At 42.1% G+C, this 18,751-nt stretch overlaps 1 protein-coding gene across 4 annotated transcripts in view; it reads right to left on the bottom strand.

Annotated features, from left to right (window-relative positions):
- Window positions 1-18,751, bottom strand: part of API (APAF1 interacting protein) — a 39,658-nt gene that overhangs the window by 17,732 nt on the left and 3,175 nt on the right. For 2 of the 4 annotated variants that reach the window (XM_011724081.2, XM_011724078.2), the window contains exons 2-3: window positions 5,857-5,921; window positions 589-689 (exon numbers count right to left, since the gene is read on the bottom strand). In XM_011724081.2, coding sequence (XP_011722383.2) covers window positions 589-689; window positions 5,857-5,921 — 166 coding nt within the window. Of the gene's footprint in view, window positions 1-588; window positions 690-5,856; window positions 5,922-17,506; window positions 17,526-18,751 lie in introns of those variants that run through there. The other 2 variants (XM_011724079.2, XM_011724080.2) reach the window with 2 other exon arrangements.

Here is an 18,751-nt window from a genome sequence, read left to right as displayed (position 1 = left end):
CAGCCCATGCAACACAGTGAGACCCAGTCTCTACAAAAAAAAAAAAAGAAAGAAAAAAGAAAAAATTAGCCAGGCGTGGTGGTGCATGCCTGTAGTCCCAGCTACCCAGGAGGATGAGGTGGGAGGATTGTTTAAGCCTTCCCTTGACTTAAGGGAAGTCAAGGCTGCAGTGAGCCATGATTGCACCACTCCACTCTAGCCTGAGTGACAGAGCGAGACTCTGTTTCAAAAAACAAAGTACCTGAACCTTTGAAACAAATCCTATCTACCCAGAGAGGATCCGCTGGAATTTCAGGTATATGAACATACTTGGTAGCATGTTATTTAACTCTGGTACTCAAAAACTGAGGACTAAATTATTGTGATCTGAAATTGTAGTTCTTCAATCTTCAGGTATTTGATACATCTTCAGCTTTTGTACATTGCTTCCATTCAGTTATACAAACGTCCACTTGTCCATTTAGAAACTGAAGACCTGTGGTATCACATAAAACTGATCATCAGTTGTTCTTTGGATGTAACACATTAGACTCGCTGTGGTCTACTCAAATGGAGAGTTCCTAGTAATAAAGGCTGCCAGAAACTTACCCATGCTTCAAGCTAATTCCTCCTCCAGTCCCAGTGACCCAGCCCAAATGGTAAAACTGTTTGCAAAGTTCTGGGATCAGGTATCTTGGATGCTCCTTGTCCTAAAAAGAAGGCAATGATTTTTAAAACAGACATCATTTTATCAAGTAACTATTCCAGCTGGTGTTTCTAATAAGAAGCTAATTTAAGAAAGTTTAAGAAAACATACTATAGAAAGAGTACAGTGAGGGAAAAAACTATTACAGACATATTTTGTTTTTAATGTTTAGAAAGTGGATCTACTACATTATTTGGCAACCCGGGATTATTCAGTATAGGGCCATATAGTCCAACACTAAGGAACAGGCTGCAAAAACAAGGTGGGGAAATGCCCAGTATACATTACAAAGCATCAACTAAAATGGCTGAAAGAAAACAGAATCTCATGCTGAAGGAACAGTCTGTCCAGAACATTTATTTACACAAAGCACCTTATTTAACTAAGGCTTAATGATATATATATATGAGATATTATGATAGTTACACATTCAACACATACTCTGTGTGTTGGTTCAATTGCATTTTTATTCCAAAAAAGTCCTTTTTCCCATAATGATTTTAGTTTCTCTTATTGCAAAAGCAATATATACTCATTAGAGAAAATAAAGTGAAGCAAATTACAAAAAACACTAAGAAACAATCTCAGTTAACACTTGCTTAACCCATTTTACAAAGATATGTGTTCATGAGTGTGTGTATGTGTATGTATACAGACAGATAAATACCAAGCCTTATTTTTGTAAGTCCAATGATTACTTCTTTGGAAAAAAAAATCCACACCATTTTCTCCTGCTTTTTTGTGGTTTAAATTAATGAAAACAAACAAAATAAATAAAGAAGAAATACAATGAATTCCATTTTGGGCAGTATGATATACAATCCTTAACTTGAAAATAAGTACAAATGCTGAATAAATTATTTTAAAAAATATTTCAAAACAAGTTGTTGAGCTGGCAAGAAAGTAAGGTTTCACAGGGACCATAAAAAATGAGAATGAGACTCTCACACTAGTTAGAACGGCGATCACTAAAAAGTCAGGAAACGATAGATGCTAGAAAGGATGTGGAGAAATAGGAACGCTTTTACACCGTTGGTGGAAGTGTAAATTAGTTCAACCATTGTGGAAGACATTGTGGTGACTCCTCAAGGATCTAGAACCAGAAATACCATTTGACCCAGCAATCCCATTACTGGGATTCTACTATAAAGACACACACGTATGTTTACTGCAGCACTATTCACAGTAGCAAAGACTTGGAATCAACCCAAATGCCTATCAATGTTAGACTGGATAAAGAAAATGTGGTACATATACACCATGGAATACTATGCAGCCATAAAAAAGGATGAGTTCACATCCTTTGTAGGGACATGGATGAAGGTGCAAACCATTCTCAGCAAACTAACACAGGAACAGAAAACCAAACACCACGTTATCACTCACAAGTGGGAGTTGGACAATGAGAACACATGGACACAAGGAAGGGAACATCACACACTGGGGCCAGTCAGGAGGTGGGCAGCTAGAGGAGGGATAGCATTAGGAGAAATACCTAACATCGATGATGGGTTGAGGGGTGCAGCAAACCACCATGGCACAGGTATACCTATGTAACAAACCTGCACATTCTGCACATGGATCCCAGAACCTAAAAGTATAACAAAGCAACAACAACAACAACAAATGAGAATGAGACTACCTGGGAGAGAAGTAAGCTCCAAAGCCAGAATGTTCCTGAAGGTATTGCAAAACTCTGGTGACCTGGAGCTTCAATTCTGATAGCCATGTAAGCCACTAGAAGCATGAGATAAAACCCAGGCCCTGATCAATTCGAGAGAACCTAATGAAAAATCCCCACATAAACTGGAGACCCCAATGAGGTCCACCTTCAAGGTAACAGTGAACAAAACAAGATTCACTGTGGAGAAAATCACAACAAGGAAGCATGCCTTTACAGGTCCTGTCACTGGGTAAAGCGGGAAAAACATCTCTGAGTTCAAAAAGGGATCATTATTTAACAGGCTGAATTCTCAGCTACTTAACTGAATACTTGAAATTGTGGTGTTTTTCCCCAGATTCAGTGCTAATGTTCTACTTACGCATTTTAAGTATTACAAATGATGACTGATGGAGTAACCTTCCAAATATAAAATTAGTAACATGAGAACCTAGAAATTGCTAAAAGTTCTGATTCAACTTAGACTTGGAGTTAGCTCACTTAAAAGTCAAATCCACATTACTGGATTTATTGCTTACATGACTTTGGGTGTCAGTTTACTTATCCCTACAATGAAAATGCTGTGAGGATTAAAATGAGCTACAATGGACATAACGCAATCAGCACAATATCTGACACCGTCAATGTCAGTTTCCTTCTCATTTTAAAGAGCTGAAAATTCTTGAATTAAAATAGCAGATTATAGGAATTATTAAGAAATTACTTTAGACAGAGAGGGTAAGGTTGGCAAGGTTTTGTTTTCTTTTAATAATGCAGCTTGGTAAGGTTTTTTTTTTTTCTTTTAATAATGTAGCTCCAAAAATATTTCTTTTCTAGCAGAAGAGTGGCTTAAAGGGTCAGGCTGGCAAGCTTTGATATGCAAATGCCAGCCATTAGAAACTGGGTCCATCCAATATGGTGATTCCTACCTTCTTCTTGTCACCATGTGTGCCAAGCACCATAGTCACCCCAGATATCTTCACGTGTACAGAACATCATGGTGGCCTGTATTTGAATATTAAAAGGCTAGTTTTTGCGTGGGCTACATGAATGACATATCTGGTCAAACCAATCCCCTGGGCCCTATGGAAATCAGACACCACCTCCTCCAGCCTCCTAATATAACCCGGTGTTTTCCGCTGCACGTGGGGTTTTCTCTCCCCGCTTGGAGCCACCCTCCTCTCTGTACAGGGGAGCTTCTTTCTTGCCTATTAAACTCTCCATTCCTTAAAACCACTCCACGGGTGTCCGTGTCATTTATCTAAATTGGTGCTAGACAAAGGGCCCTGGTGTTCCCTCAGTCATCGGAGTCGTATCATTTTGGTGCACTGGCCGGGAATCTGAGGTACAACATTCATCGGAGTGGTGACTATAGGAGCAAACCTAAAATCTGTTCTATCATTCTGAGGGGCTCTTGGCCTCTATCTTAAAATCAAATCAAATCAATCAACAGACATCCTTCAGCTAGATAAAAATACGCTTATCATGACTGCCATTCTAAAGCCTGGGATGTTAAGCTTCCAGGTGAGAACACGGAGAACCTCCCAATACCCACGGGTCATTGGGAATGTTGGCCGTGTTTCGAATCAGTTTCCTTTCATGGGGAAACCTTACCATTGGGTGAGGCTGGGAAAAGTTCTGAGGCAACTGCAAATTTCTGGCCAGGGCACACCCTGGCGTTATTCAAAGGCCTCTGGATTGGACCCAGCCTCCAACAGCCCATTTCGGGTTTTGGCAGAGAATCCCCAGCTATCCTGTCACAAAACTTTCCTTCTTTTTCTATCCACGGTCTCTTTCTCTCTCTCTGTGTAGAATGTGCGGGAATTTAGTAACCAGGAGTTTAGCTCAGGAATGCTGTTGCAATCTTCTAGGAAAAGAGGGTTCCTTTCCTCCCCCTCCTCCCTACCCCCACCCAGAGTGAGCGTCTCTCTCTCTCTCTCTCTCTGCCCTTGGTCTGGAGAGTGCAGGGCATTTCCAGGTCTCTCTACCGCTTCTCTAGCGAGCACATAGTATTTCTTTTCTTTTCTCTTTTTTTTTTTTGAGGCGGAGTCTCACTCTATCACCCAGGCTGGAGTGCAGTGGCGCGATTTGGCTCACTGCAAGCTCCGCCTCCCGGGTTCACACCATTCTCTTGCCTCAGCCTCGCGAGTAGCTGGGACTACAGGCCCCCGCCACCGCGCCCAGCTAACTGTTTGCATTTTTAGTGGAGACGGGGTTTCACCGTGTTAGCCAGGATGGTCTCGATCTCCTGACCTTGTGATCCACCCGCCCCAGCCGCGAGCACATAGTATTTCTAAACCAACAGTGCCACCTAGTGGAAATAGAAATCCTCTTCATGAGGCACTTTTTTTTTTTTTAAATGGTAACACTGCAGCTTCCTTTTGCACCACTAGAAATCGGGCTCTAAGCCTCTTCCGTGAACAGGAAAATTCTGCTTTCAACAGATAGGGGTTAAATGTCTTCTGTGTGGCCAAATTTTAGTCTCAATATTGTCCCATCAGCAGGAAAACGGTCATTTGGTTCCTACATTCCTTAAAGGCACCTATTCTGTCTCCGATTAAGGTAGTACTTAACTAGTAAGGGGATTTTTAAGTCCAGAAGTTAACCGGAACCATTTTTCTAAGGGTAAATGCTTTAGCATGGGCCATAATAGCAGGATATAGAGTTCAATCTAGCACACCCCCTCCATTAAAGGGGCCTTGCCCCATTACCTAGTTTTTCTTGAGATCCATTTCTTTTAGGGAGTTACACAGGTCACACAAGTCTAGGAGGTCGAAGGGAAATAATAAGCAGAGGACTAGGGCTGCTTGGGGAAGTGCAACTAGGCCCAAAAGTCTAGTTCCTCTGGTGCCATGGCTTGGAGGGTCACGCCTATAGTCATGGGCTGCACATTTAACAGGGAGGTGGGATCCAGGAACCAGGGAGGGAAAATAGTTGGGGGATGCTCCCACTGTTTTCTTCTCCACCCTGGGTCATATACAGAAAGGAAGGAGACTAAAAGGACACTTTTATTCTCACTTCTCTTTCTAAATGGGTAACAGATTGTCTTCAGCATGCAGTCCCTGGAGTGGATTTTAAAACACTGGGACTGCTTGGACCTTGAGACTTTGAAGAAAAAGTGCCTCATAATCTATTGCACAAGGGCATGGCCTTCTTACCATCTTGAGGACAGACAAACCTGGCCTTCTTGGAGGAGCCTTGATTTTAATATCATCCAACAGTTAGAGCTTTTCTGTAGACAGAAGGGCAAATGGACTGTGGTCCCATATGTATAGACGTTCTTTGCCCTGTGAAACCCAGACCTTTACAAGTTCTGCACAACTGACCCAGTTCCTTTACCAGCCATGGCAGGCAAGCCCATAGGCCTTCCCCAGTGCTAAAGCAGGTTCCTAAGGAGCAATCTGAGACAGTTATTGAATGTCCCAACCCTTCCAGTCCCCTCCAATTGTACCATCAGCTCCTCCAGCTCCACCATCTCCAGTATATCCTACTCTCCCCACTTCACTCTTACCTCTGCAGGAAATGCTTGATGGGAATGGTGCCATGAGGGTTCAAGTTGCCTTTTCATTACAGGACCTTAAGCAAATAAAGGGAGACTTAGGCCGATTTTCTGACAACCCAGGTAGTTAGATAGAAATTTTCCAAAATTTAACTCAGGTATTTGACCTCACATAGAGGGATGTTATGTTGCTGCTATGTTAGACACTCATTGCAGCTGAAAAGCAGGCAGTTCTGCAGGCAGCAGAAAAATATGGAGATGAGTAACATGCCTCCTATAGCAGACCAAGGAGACAAAGAGGAGATAGGGAAGGTGAGGAAGAAGTGAAAACTCCATTCCCACTATGAAGGGAAGCAGTTCTGGTAGACACCCCTGATTGGAACCCCAATAACTCAGGAGATGAATAGAAAAGGAAGCACCTTCAATGTGTGTATTAGAGGGCCCATGGAAAACCAGAGCCAAACCTCTCAATTACTCTAAACTGTCTATGATAGACTAAAGACCAGACGAGAATCTCATAGTCTTTATGGAAAGGCTGAGAGAGGCACTAATAAAACATACATATTAGGCCCTGATTCAATCAAGGGACAGCTCATTCTCAAGGACAAGTTTATTACACAGGTAGCTCCCGATATTAAAAGGAAACTATAAAAGCAAGCTACAGGGCCAGATAGTACCCTAGAAAACCTCCTGAGAAAGCCACTTTGGTCTTTTACAATAGGGATCAGGAGGAAGCCCAATAAAAGGAAAGGAAATACAAGAAGACAACAGAGGTTCTAGTAGCAGTGGTGCAAATTTGCAAAGTCCAGGATCCCCTAGGTACATCCACTAGTTGTTATTGATGTGGCAAGTCAGGGCATTTTAAGAAAGAATGTCCAGGTAGCAAGACAAAGCCACCTCGACCCTGTCCAGCCTGTGGCGGAGGCCACTGGAGACAGAACTGCCCCCAGAGATGGAGGTCACTGGGTTCAGAACCAGTCTCACAGATGGTCCAGCAGGACCGATGGGTCCCGGGGCTCAAATCCCTGGCTCCAGCAACTCAGACTACCACTACAGCACAGGAACCTCAGGTGATTCTGGAAATGGAAGGAAGGAAGGAAGGAAGGAAGGAAGGAAGGAAGGAAGGAAGGGAGGGAGGGAGGGAGGGAGGGAGGGAGGGAGGAAGGAAGGAAAGAAGGAAGGAAGAGAGGGAGGAACGAACGAACGAATGAACTCCTTCTGGATACTGGAGCCAGTCTCTCTCTTCTCCTCTCTAAACCAGGCCTCCCCTCTTCCCATAGTATGACTGTAAGGGGCGTCTCAGGAAAAACTCTAACCTGGTATTTTTCTCAACCTCTTAACCTGCAGATGGGGGAACCTACTATTTACACATGCTTTTAAAATCAGGGCTGAAAGTCCTGCTCCTTTCTTAGGGAGATAGTCTAGCTTGCATGAGGGCCAGCATCTGTATTAGCCCCAGGACAAACTCTGTGTCTCCCCCTGATGGAAGCTAACATTAAACTACAACTGTGGGCAACTCAAGGAAGAATAGGTCGAGCTATAACCACTAGGCCAGTCCAGACCTATCTTAAGGATCTCACTTCTTTTCCTAACCAGAGACAGTATCCCCTGGGCCCAGAGGCTAGGAAAGGGCTAGAAGCCATTAATAATAACCTAAAGATGCAGGGCCTCACCTCCTCAAACCCTTTCATAGCCCCTGAAACACCCCAATATTAGGAGTGCAGAAACCCAATGGGGAATGGAGACTAATTCAGGACTTTTCCCTCATTAATGAAGCTGTAGTTCCAATCTATCCAGTGGTACCTAATCCCTATACCTTGTTAACTCAAATACCTGAGGGAACTAGATGGTTTACAGTCCTAGATTTAAAGGATGCCTTTTTCTGCATACCATTACATCCTGATTCTCAATATCTGTTTGCCTTTGAAGATCCCTCTGGCCAGACTGCCCAGTTAACCCAGACAGTGTTGCCTCAGGGATTTTGAGATAGTCCTCATCTGTTTGGACAGACACTGTCACAAGACATTTCTGAGTTCTCTCATTCTCAAGTTAGGGTCTTGCATTAGTTGATAATATTCTGTTCTGTGCCCCAACTGAGGAAGCTTCTCAGGAAGGCACTGAAGCTCTTCTCAACTTCTTAGCTAACAGAGGACATAAGGTTTCAAAATCCAAGGTCCAGCTCTGCAAAACCTCAGTGAAGTACCTAGGATTAGTACTGTCCAAGGGGACCAGAGTATTAGGGGAAGAGAAGATTAAGCCTATTTCCTCCTTCCCTCACCCCCAAACCCTCAAGCAACTAAGAGGATTTTGGGGCACTACAGGATTTTGTAGACTATGGATACCTGGGTATGGTGAAATAGCCCGTCCATTACATAACTTCATAAAAGAAGCTCAGGGAGCTAAAACTCATCTTTTAACCTGGGAACCTGAAGCTTAAAACACCTTCAACCAGCTAAAGCAAGCCTTGCTCAAGGCACCAGCCCTCAGCCTTCCTGTAGGGAAGGCCTTCAATCTGTATGTATCAGAAAGTAAGGGAATGGCCCTGGGAGTTTTAACACAGGCCCGAGGACTAGCTCAACAGCCAATGGGTTACCTAAGCAGGGAGCTTGATTTGGTGGCTAAAGGGTGGCCAGCATGTCTCTAAGCCATTGCCTCAGTGGCTCTACTGGTCCCAGAAGCCTCCAAACTAATCCTAGGAAATGATTTAACTGTTTACAACCCAAATAACACGGCAGGACTATTGCACTCTAGCGGGGAGCCTTTGGGCTAACAGATAGCCAACTCCTTACATATCAGGCCCTGCTGTTAGAAGGTTCCAACATCCAATTAAAGACTTGTTCTCATCCAAATCCGGCCACCTTCTTCCCCGAGGAAACTGGGGAACCTGAGCATGACTATGAACAAATCATAGTACACACCTATGCAGCCAGGGAAGATACTGGAGAAACTTCCCTAGAGAACTCAGTATGGGTTCCTCTTCACAGATGGGAGCTCTTTTGCAGAACAAGGAATATGCGTAAGCAGTGGTCACTCTAAATGACGTCATCAAAAGTGCATCTCTCCCTCCAGGCACAAGTGCTCAATTAGCTGAGCTAACAGCTCTTACAAAAGCAATTAAATTAAGCAAAGGAAAGGTAACTAACATCTACACTGATTCCAAGTATGCTTTCCTGGTTCTCCATGCTCATGCTGCCATTTGGAAGGAAAGGCATTTCCTTACCACCAATGGACTTCCTATAAAACATCACCAGGAAATTAACAGGTTATTATCTTCAGTTTTCCTTACACAAGAAATAGCAGTGATGCATTGTAAGGGACATCAAAAGGGAACAGATGAAGTAGCCGAAGGATCCAGATTAGCTGATTAGTGGCAAGGAAGCCTCAAGGCATCAACACACTTCATACCCCTCTAATCTGGGAAGGCTCCATAAGAGAAATTAAACCTCAGTACTCCCCTACAGAAATACAATGGACCACTTCGTCTCGAGGGTATACCTTTTAGTCCTCAGGATGGCTACAGTCAGAGGATGGCAAACACCACTTGCCAGCCTCTGGCCAACGGAAAATCCTTAAAACCCTTCACCAAGCTTTTCACTTGGGAAAGGATAAAACTTATCAATGTGCCCAGATATTGTTTTCAGGAGAGAACTTACTAAAAACAATCAAGCAAGTTGTTAATACTTGTGAAGTCTGTCTTAAAAATAATCCCCTGAACAGGTGACTCCTTCCTCCTCAAACCCAAAGAACGGCAAGTTATCCAGGGGAAGACTGGCAAATAGACAAGGGGCATTCAATACCTGCTGGAACAGGTAGACACCTTCATGACTGGGTAGAAGCATTTCCATGCCATACACAAAGAGCCTCTGAGGTAATAAAAATGTTAGCTAATGAAATAACTTCCTGCTTTGGTCTACCGAAGTACCTTCAAAGTGACAATGGGCCCTCGTCTAAGGCAGCTGTCACACAAGGGGTCTCGAAAGCACTAGGCATAGAATGTCATCTCCACTGTGCTTAGAGACCCCAATTCTCAGGGAAGGTAGAGAAAACTAATGATATTATCAACAGACACCTCAGAAAATTATCCCAAGAAACTCACCTTCCTTGGATCACTCTTCTTCCCATGGCCTTACTACGAATAAGAAATACCCCTTCAAAACTAGGTCTTAGCCCTTTTGAGATGCTGTACAGATGGGCTTTCCTTACCAATGATTTTCTATTAGATCAGGAAACCTCTGAGCTAGTTAAGCATGTAACCTCTCTGGCTCACTTTCAACAGGAATTAGCACAACTAGCAAAAGCCCAACCCCAGGAAACTGGACTACCTCTATTTAACCCAGGAGATTTGGTACTGGTAAAGGCTCTCCCTTCTCTCTCTCCTTCCCTAAGCCCAAGCTGGGAAGAACCTTACACTGTTCCTCTTTCAAGCCCCTAGGCAATAAAAGTTACAGGAATCCACTCCTGGATATATTATATTTGTGGGAAAGCCTGGAGACCTGAGGGAGCAACCCCTGACAGCACAGAGGAATGCCTTGAATATCAATGTAAAGAAATAGGAGATCTTAAGCTGAAAATCACAAAAGATAAGTAACTGAATGAAAATTACTCATCTTAGTCTCACCCCTACCTCACCAAATACTTCTTGTCGTTTCCTCCTCTCCTTTTGAGATTCGCTGCCAAATATTATAACTTCTTTTTGATGGAAATTATTTACTATGCCACTCTTGCAGGACTGTTTTACTCACTCTACTATTTGGAGTAGGACTATATGCTGTAGCATCCTCAGGGTGGAATATCAGACAGAGAATCTCAATTACTGTAGCATTCTGCTTAATTATTATCCTCATAGCAGGAATAATAGTTACGAAAAGGAAGTAAATACGAGCATTTTACTATCACTTAGTCCATTAGGACTCTTTATCGGACTTAGTAATACATCACACCCTTTAGCTCCTGCAATACCTGCCATGGTCCACCTGTACATCAAGACTAATGATTGGGTCCATCCTAAGTGGTTTGCTCAGTTCAGTGACGCTAAAGAAACTTACAATGACCAGCAATTCACCGTCTTAGGATTCCCTTTATTGGCTTCACTTTTACCCTTAAAGACCTACCAGGCATAAATTGGACATGGTATGGGGGCAACACTCTGCTCCCAGTGCCGGAGAACACTCTGCCCAAAGATAAGCTTCACATCCTCAGCTGGGACAAAGCCCAGTAATAGCAAATGCCTCCCTCTGCTTTAAAAGCAGCGAGGAAGGACCATGCTTGGGAGATCTCAGATATTTTAACATCACACTTGTAATTGCTGATAGTTCAAATATTTACGGAGGAGAGTGCAACAAGGGTGATCTAAAAGGATCAGAAGCCCTAGTTGGGGGGCTTTCAGAATCTAGCCTCTCATTCTGGTTGGAAGTCCCGATGGGAATGGCATGCTCTAAGTAACCACCTTAACTATAATGTAAACATGGGCCTTTCCGAATATGCCCCCTTATGGAATTCCAGGCCCTTGTATGATGTTTGCTAATAGTAACAGCTTACACATCTGTGGCGAACTGGAGGCATCTGGACTGACAGCCCCTGCCACAGGATCATCTGTGATATTGGCCAGGGCATATTATGTCTTTAATTCTTCGAAACTCCATTTGTCAGTTGGACGCTTCTCACTTGGCATGTCAAATTCCAAATGGCATCGTAAATATCATAACTATGGATATCCTCATCCCAAGGATGCCCCTATTATATGTAAAGAAGGGAAACTTCTATGATACAAGAAAAATCTGCTGGTGTCTCTCACAAGCCACAACTTAGAACCGTCCCTTCAAGGAACAGCACTTTTTTTTGTTTGTTTGTTTTTTGTGGCTCCTGGATATATTTAATCCTCCCAAGGCACTGGAAGGAAACTTATACTATAGTAGCACTAGTTCCTGACTTATTATTTTTAAATTCTACAAAGATGGCAGCATCATCTGGGGTTATCCCTAACTTAGGCTCTTTTCTAGAGACTACACTACATTGAATATGCTGGACAAAGAGATCTATCATTTCTATGCCCTCATAGGGAGATTTAACTGAAAGAGCAGACTGGGGAGGGCATGCACAGGACTCCCATCTTAGAAAAACCATGAATGGGAAATTCTATAGCCAGAGGTCTAGTCTGGATTACGGGCATCCCTCTCCTTGAAAGATCAGTACTTAATATTTCTATTACGATGCAACAAGGGTAGAAGGCAACTGTAGGTGCCATAGAGGCACAACAGCAATCTACAGACTGTTTCACCTCAGTAGTAGCACAGGACAGGGCTTAGACGTCCTTATAGCTGAAGTAGGAGGTACCTGTGCACTTATAAATAAAACATGCTGCTTCTGGATTAACACCTCTAGTAAAGCAGAGGAAAATCTACAGGTACTTAAAGATCAAATCAAAATCATTAACAGGCTACAAGAACATGCAGGCTTCAGCCCCGGGTGCCTACAATTCCTCTTTAATGAATTCTAGTTTTCTTTATGGAATTTGTTAGCTCCTTTATTAAGCCCCCTCTTACTTATATGTCTTGTATTAATATTTGGACCTTGCATACTCAATACTATGACTCAAATCATTTCCTTTTGCCTAGAAGCAATCAAACCAAATGGTGCTGCAAACCGAACCACACACGGACATGCCACTCTTCCGAGGACCCTTAGATCAACCCCAGGAGGAGCCCTAGCTGTTGTTCCCCACTTGATGTCCCTTTTCAGCAGGAAGTAGCCAGAAAGAGTCCTTGCCCCAAACCCCCTAACAGCAGTTAGGATGGCATCTCCTTAGGGAGGGAATATGACAGGAGTTATTAAGGAAAAACTGTTGGTATTTCTTATACCTGTCCTTAAGAAATCTAGCCCAAATTACCTATGCCTGCATAATTTCCTATTTCCTTATTTAGGGATATAAGTGATATTTTGATCATCTTAAAGTACAGCTAATGGGAAGACTCCTGCAGTCTTCCAACCCTTAAAACTATCAATTTGCACAGCAAATTGCAAACATTACAGAAAATGGTCTTTTATTACAGGTCTCCCCTTTCTCTTTTGTCTTTTCCAGTGCTGAGTATTACAGCAATTAGCTAGCTTCAAGCTACAGTAATAACAATGACAAGGCAGCTGCTGTTAATACATTTTCAATCCTTGAGACCCATAAAATTAAAATTTCAAAGAGAATTATCACTTAGCAGGCACCAACAGAGATATACTTGGTGAAAATGAAGTCATTTAAACTGTCCAGAAGAAAGGAACTGCCAGAACATATATTTTAACAAGAATTGACAAGGAAAGGTTTAGTTGGTATCTAGTTCTCCACTGGATGTCAATATTACTTTCCTATTATTGTTAGATCTGGTTTTCAATTGTAATAATAATTTTGAAATGTGTATCTAAAGATTGATTACAATCAACTATTTATAGTAGAGGTTATACAGTGAGGAGGAAACACATTTAACAGCATTTTATACATATCAAAATCATTAACATCTAACACGTTTTGATTCGGTACATTATTTTTCCCATTTTTCAATCTAGTTATTTTAAGGAAATCAGCCTGGCTTGTCTCTGAGATACTACTCACAGCCAACAATGGCTCTAATCCCCTCCCCCATCTTTTCTTTCAACTTAAGCAAATACAGGCATATATTCCTCAGATACATACATGTTTTCCTGAGAGACTCTCATACAAGTATAAAATAACATGCATGAAAGCTATTACTAACTCATCAATAAACGGGGAGACTAGTAAGATGTCACAACTGATTCAAAGGGAGAATTCAAAATATACATATATAAGTAACGAGGAATCCTGACTTAGCAAAATTGGACACTGTCCACGGGTTAACAATAAAATGAATCTCCATTGAACACAACTTGCATTTCCATAAACAATAATTACCTGCGTAACTGTCAGGATTCCACAACTGACAGTTGTAAAATATCATAATGATAACTCCAAACACCCCGTAAATACTCTTTTTGTTTGCTTCAAAGTCTTTCACTTATTTTCCTGACACTGGCCTCAGGAAGGGACTGAATGCAGGCACAGTAAAGATGTGTTGTACTTTCTCTCTGTCCTTGGTCTTTGTTTCATTCTGCACATTTGTTGCACTTGTCTCTCTGTGCATCTTGGTTTTCTTTACTTGAATGCCCCAGCTCTCCCTTCTACCTTCACTGCACTTAAAAACCCTCCTCCTCCTCCTTATCAGTCAAGTGTTGACTAGAAATCAGAAGACATGGAGCCTGTTTTTAGCTTTGACCCCCACTAGCTGTGTGCCCTAAGGCAAGTCAGTGATACTTTCTGGGCATCAGTCTCCTTCTATTAATAATCTGGATCAGTGATCTCCAGACTTCTGAATTAACACCAGTAGTTTGTTCTATGTGGTATTGTTTATACCTGTCTTAATGAAGGATGGTGGGAGTATATGCTGGGTAGGTGAAGAGGAGAACGGGTATTTCAGTCAGAGAGGATGCTTAGTAGCCGGAAGTGGTTATAAATTACGTTCTGCAGGATGGAGGTAAAAGGGAGGCTGAGTCTAAAGGGTCTTCCATGCTATGCACAGGGCTTTGGCCTATATTTTACGGATGACTGAAAACCACCAAGGAGTTTGAAACATAAGATATGTGATAAGAGTCTGTTTTTGAAACACTTGCACAGTGGCAGTAAAGGAAAGAGGCTGAAAGGCAGTGGCCAAGAAAGCAAAAGCTCAGCAGAGCAGGGAGGCTGCTGAAAGAGTTTAAAAAGGAAGTTGGAAGGCACGGACTGTGAAGATGCATTTGGCAGATAAAGGACTTGGGGTGAGAAAACTGAAGGAGAGAAAGAAAGGCTTCAAAGACTCCCAAGTGTGTGCTCAGCTGAGTAGCTGAGTGGATATCATTCCCTGGGATGTGGGTCAGAAATATTACCATGTGCTGAACACTCTTCTAGGCCCTGGGAATTCAGCCATAAACTAGACCTGAATTCCCAGGGCCTGACCTAAAAGAATTCACATTCTAGGGAGGAGTTTTTAAAAAGTAAACAGAAGAATACACAAGTAAATTGTAAAAAGTGCCAAGAAGGAAACAAACAAGGGATTTGGAGAAAAATGGCAGGGATCAACTTTGATTAAGGCAGTCAAGGAAGGCCTCTCTGAGCAGGTGGCATTTAATCTAGGACCTAAAAGACATGATCTAAGCCAGTGTGTGATGAATGACTATGTGTGCGTGTGAAAGGTTTTGTGCTGGGAGAGGCAAGTACTCCAGGCAGAGGAAACAGCAAGTGTGAAGGCTCTGAAGTGAGTAAGTATTTCACAGGTAGAAGATCAGCTGGCTGGAGCAGAAGTGAGGAAGTGCTGAGGGTGGCAGAAGATAAATTTGTAGGGGCCAGATATGGAAGGGCTTGAAAGCTGATGAGAACAGTCTTACCAGAAAGGAAATGATTCCTAATAGGAGACATGGGGAGAGGGATAGAAATAATTATAGAAGGTGAGAGGGCTTGGAGATCCTGAGCTCTAGTGGAGGAACTGGGCTTCTTCCATTTCATGAAATAAGAGAGAGAAGCTGGGTTCACATTCCAGCAGATTGGTAGGTTTTCTGGTAGGAAGGCAAGGAAGTTCATTACCCAATGACTTCTACTGCCTTAAATATAAACAAAGTCATCAGCTGAGAGTATGGCGACAGGGTACGAGAGGCCTGACAAGAGAATAAAAGGTATAAAACAGTCATCTTGGGGAGTGGAACGGTGAACTACTAAAGAAACAAAGAAGGGTTGTTGGGCAGCATTAAGTGCCGATCTGAGGTTGAAATCATGAAGCAAGGCCAGACAACAAAGTTGTGCAATATTCTCCAGCAATGTTCAGCTGCTCAACGCCGGCCCAAAGAAATGGGTGGCAGGGTTCATCCTGGCTAAAGGTTTGGCTAGGCCAACTCCATATGTAAATTAGGTCAACCATGACCTTAAGTAACAACTGTTTCAATAGACTAGGTGCAGAAGCAAGATCACAGTGGGCTTCACTCACTTTGATTTAGAAGTAAATGAAACTTGGAGGCATGGAGTTCTAATGACTCTTTCAATAGTGTTGCTATAAAGAACGGCCAGACAGGGAAAAAGAAGGGAAAACTGGTTAATTCAGACAGTTTTCTACTACATGCTAAGGGGTAACATTAGGAGATAGGGAGAGATTAAACATATAGGAGAGCAGAGGTCTAAGAGGTCAGACTTTGTCGAGATAGAGAAGCCGGCATTAGAAAAACAGGAATGGGAGGAAAGGTAAAGATGCAGGTAAGTCTGTAATAATATTAACAAAGTAATATTAAATGTGTAATAATACCACTGATAATAAGAATTGCTAACATTTCTTTATTGAGTGCTTATTTTGTGCCAGGCATTTTTCTAAAGACTTTATATGGACTACTTTACTTTATCCTTACAACAACCCTATTGTACTAAGAGAGATTAAGTAACTTGTCCAAGGCCACCAAGATAGCAGGTGGCAGAGCCAGAATTTGAACCCAGGCAGTCTGATTCTGGTCCTTAACCTTTACATTATACTGCATGTGGGAAGAGGAAGAAATTAAGAAGTTCACACCTAATAGCTTTCAGTTTCTTTGTGATTTTGGAGGAAAGGTCACCTTTGAAACAGGTGTGGGGTAAAGGATGAGGTGAAATGGTGAGGTTCTGGAACAGCTACTTAGGGGATTGTAAAAGGAAACTCCCCAGAAGACTGTCACATGCTACTCAGAGGCCAGCTGCAGTAGGACACCAGAATATTTGTAGAGACACTAATTCATATAGTTGAATATACCCAAAAGAGTGTATGGTAAAGGGGTAGGGGTTGGGTAGAGAAGGATATGACCATGGGAATCGGATGTTAGAGTGAGGGGGAGGTAAAGATGAACAGCATTGATGAGGTCAAGGAAAAAAAAGGGCAAGGTATTGGATGTCCTTGTGTTGCAGAAATACCAAAGAACAAATATTTTTTCAGTGTCAACAGATATAGGACACTGTGATAGTTAAGGTAAAATCAAAAAATAGAAGTAGTCCCTACCTGGTTTTTCTCTGCAACTAAGCAGAGCTCCCTAAAGGGTAGGGAATGGGTTGTTGGTATAAGCTATACCTACCACAGTGCTTTGCTCAATAAACAGTGGTTGCATTAAGATCATACCTCTTACATTTAAAAAAGTCCTATATCAGAGGTTATGGTATTTTGTAGACTGCTTCGGGCTCACAGGAAGTTGTTTATTTGGTCTACACAATGCTTAGAAAGAGTCTGAGCCTAAATTTTAAAGTCAAGAGATTTCATATAAAATCTGAGTTTCCAGTTTCCTTTAAAAAAGCAAAACTAAACAATGGGCTGATAATATTCCCACATAGCAAAAACGATCAGCGTTGTGTACTGCTGCCTCTTAAAACAGGGCATATGCTGGCCCTAGTATCTTCTTTTTGGTTTCCATCTGGCCAATCTAAAATGCCATATTCTCCATAAAGTCTTCCATGAGTCACTGTATGAAATGACCTTCCCCTCCCTGTAAACTTGCAAAATACTTTGTCATCCTCTAACAGAACTTCGTCCTTTCCCCTCATGCCCCACTGCCCATTACTCATATATATTAATTATAAATACGCATTTGCAACTGCCCAAGTTTCTGAAGAATAAGAACAACTTACTCATGTTTGCATTTTTCAGCCTGGACTTTAATATACAGTTTCTGAGTAAATGCTTTCTCTTTTAGGGAAACACTCTGTGACTTTGCTGATGCTAGAAAAAATCAGTTCAAGGGACAGTCAGTAGGGATTTAATTTCAGAACTGTAAAGCCAGTTTAGAGATTATTGTTATAAGCTGCAGCTGACCTAAAAATAACACACTTGACGCCTGAAGAATCTTTAGAATACAAGACGAAAGTACATGAAACATAAATCACTTGGGAAAGTTACTGCAAAGGATAACAAAAATTATTGAAAGGGCTACAGAGGGAGGCAAATGATATGTGTTCAGAAAACAATGTTTATCAAAGACAGAATAATAAATAAATAATGCACAGGTCTTGAGAGGGAAGGTTTTGGTGAGCAAGTCTTCTAAATCTTTATCTCCAATCCAGGTCTCTCTCCTAGCTTGAAAGCAATACCCAGTGTGATGGTTAATACTGAGTGTTGACTTGATTGGATTGAAGGATACAGAGTATTGATCCTAGGTGTGTCTGTGAGGGTGTTGCCAAAGGAGGATTAACATTTGAGTCAGTGGGCTGGGAAAGGCAGACCCACCCTTAATCTGGATGGACACAATCTAATCAGCTGCTAGCGTGGCTAGAATAGAAGCAGGCAGAAAAATGTGATAAGGGAGACTGGCTTAGCCTCCCAGCCTACATCTTTCTCCCATGCATCGAACTCCAAGTTCTTCAGTTTTGGAACTCAGACTGGCTCTCCTTCCTCCTCAGCCTGCAAACGGCCTAATGTTGGACCTTGGGTTCATGTGAGTTAATGCTTAATATTTATTTATTAATGCTTAATAAACGTCCCCATATATATATATATATATATATATATATATATATATATATATAAAATTCCATTAGTTCTGTCCCTCTAGAGAACCCTGCTTAATACACCCAGTGTATAGTACCATATGCTGAGGCTGTACCTCAAACTCAACATGTCCACAACACGCCCATGATAAACTGTTTCTTCCTGTATTCTCTTTCTGGTGGACCACCAGGCCCCAATCACTAGATCAGACACCTAAAAGTCATTCTTGATTTCTTTTCTCACTACACACATCTAATCAATAACCAAGACCTTCTGATTTTACTCCCTCACTCAGACCTCCAGCATCTCTTGCCTGGATTCTTGCCATGGCTTCCTAGTCTGTCTCCATGCCTCTAGTCTTTTTAACTCTAGTCAGCAATCCCCAGGCT

This window comes from Macaca nemestrina, chromosome 12 (assembly GCF_043159975.1).
Source record: "Macaca nemestrina isolate mMacNem1 chromosome 12, mMacNem.hap1, whole genome shotgun sequence".
NCBI classification, from domain to species: Eukaryota; Metazoa; Chordata; class Mammalia; order Primates; family Cercopithecidae; genus Macaca; species Macaca nemestrina.
This window is presented reverse-complemented; position numbering and strand designations above follow the sequence as displayed.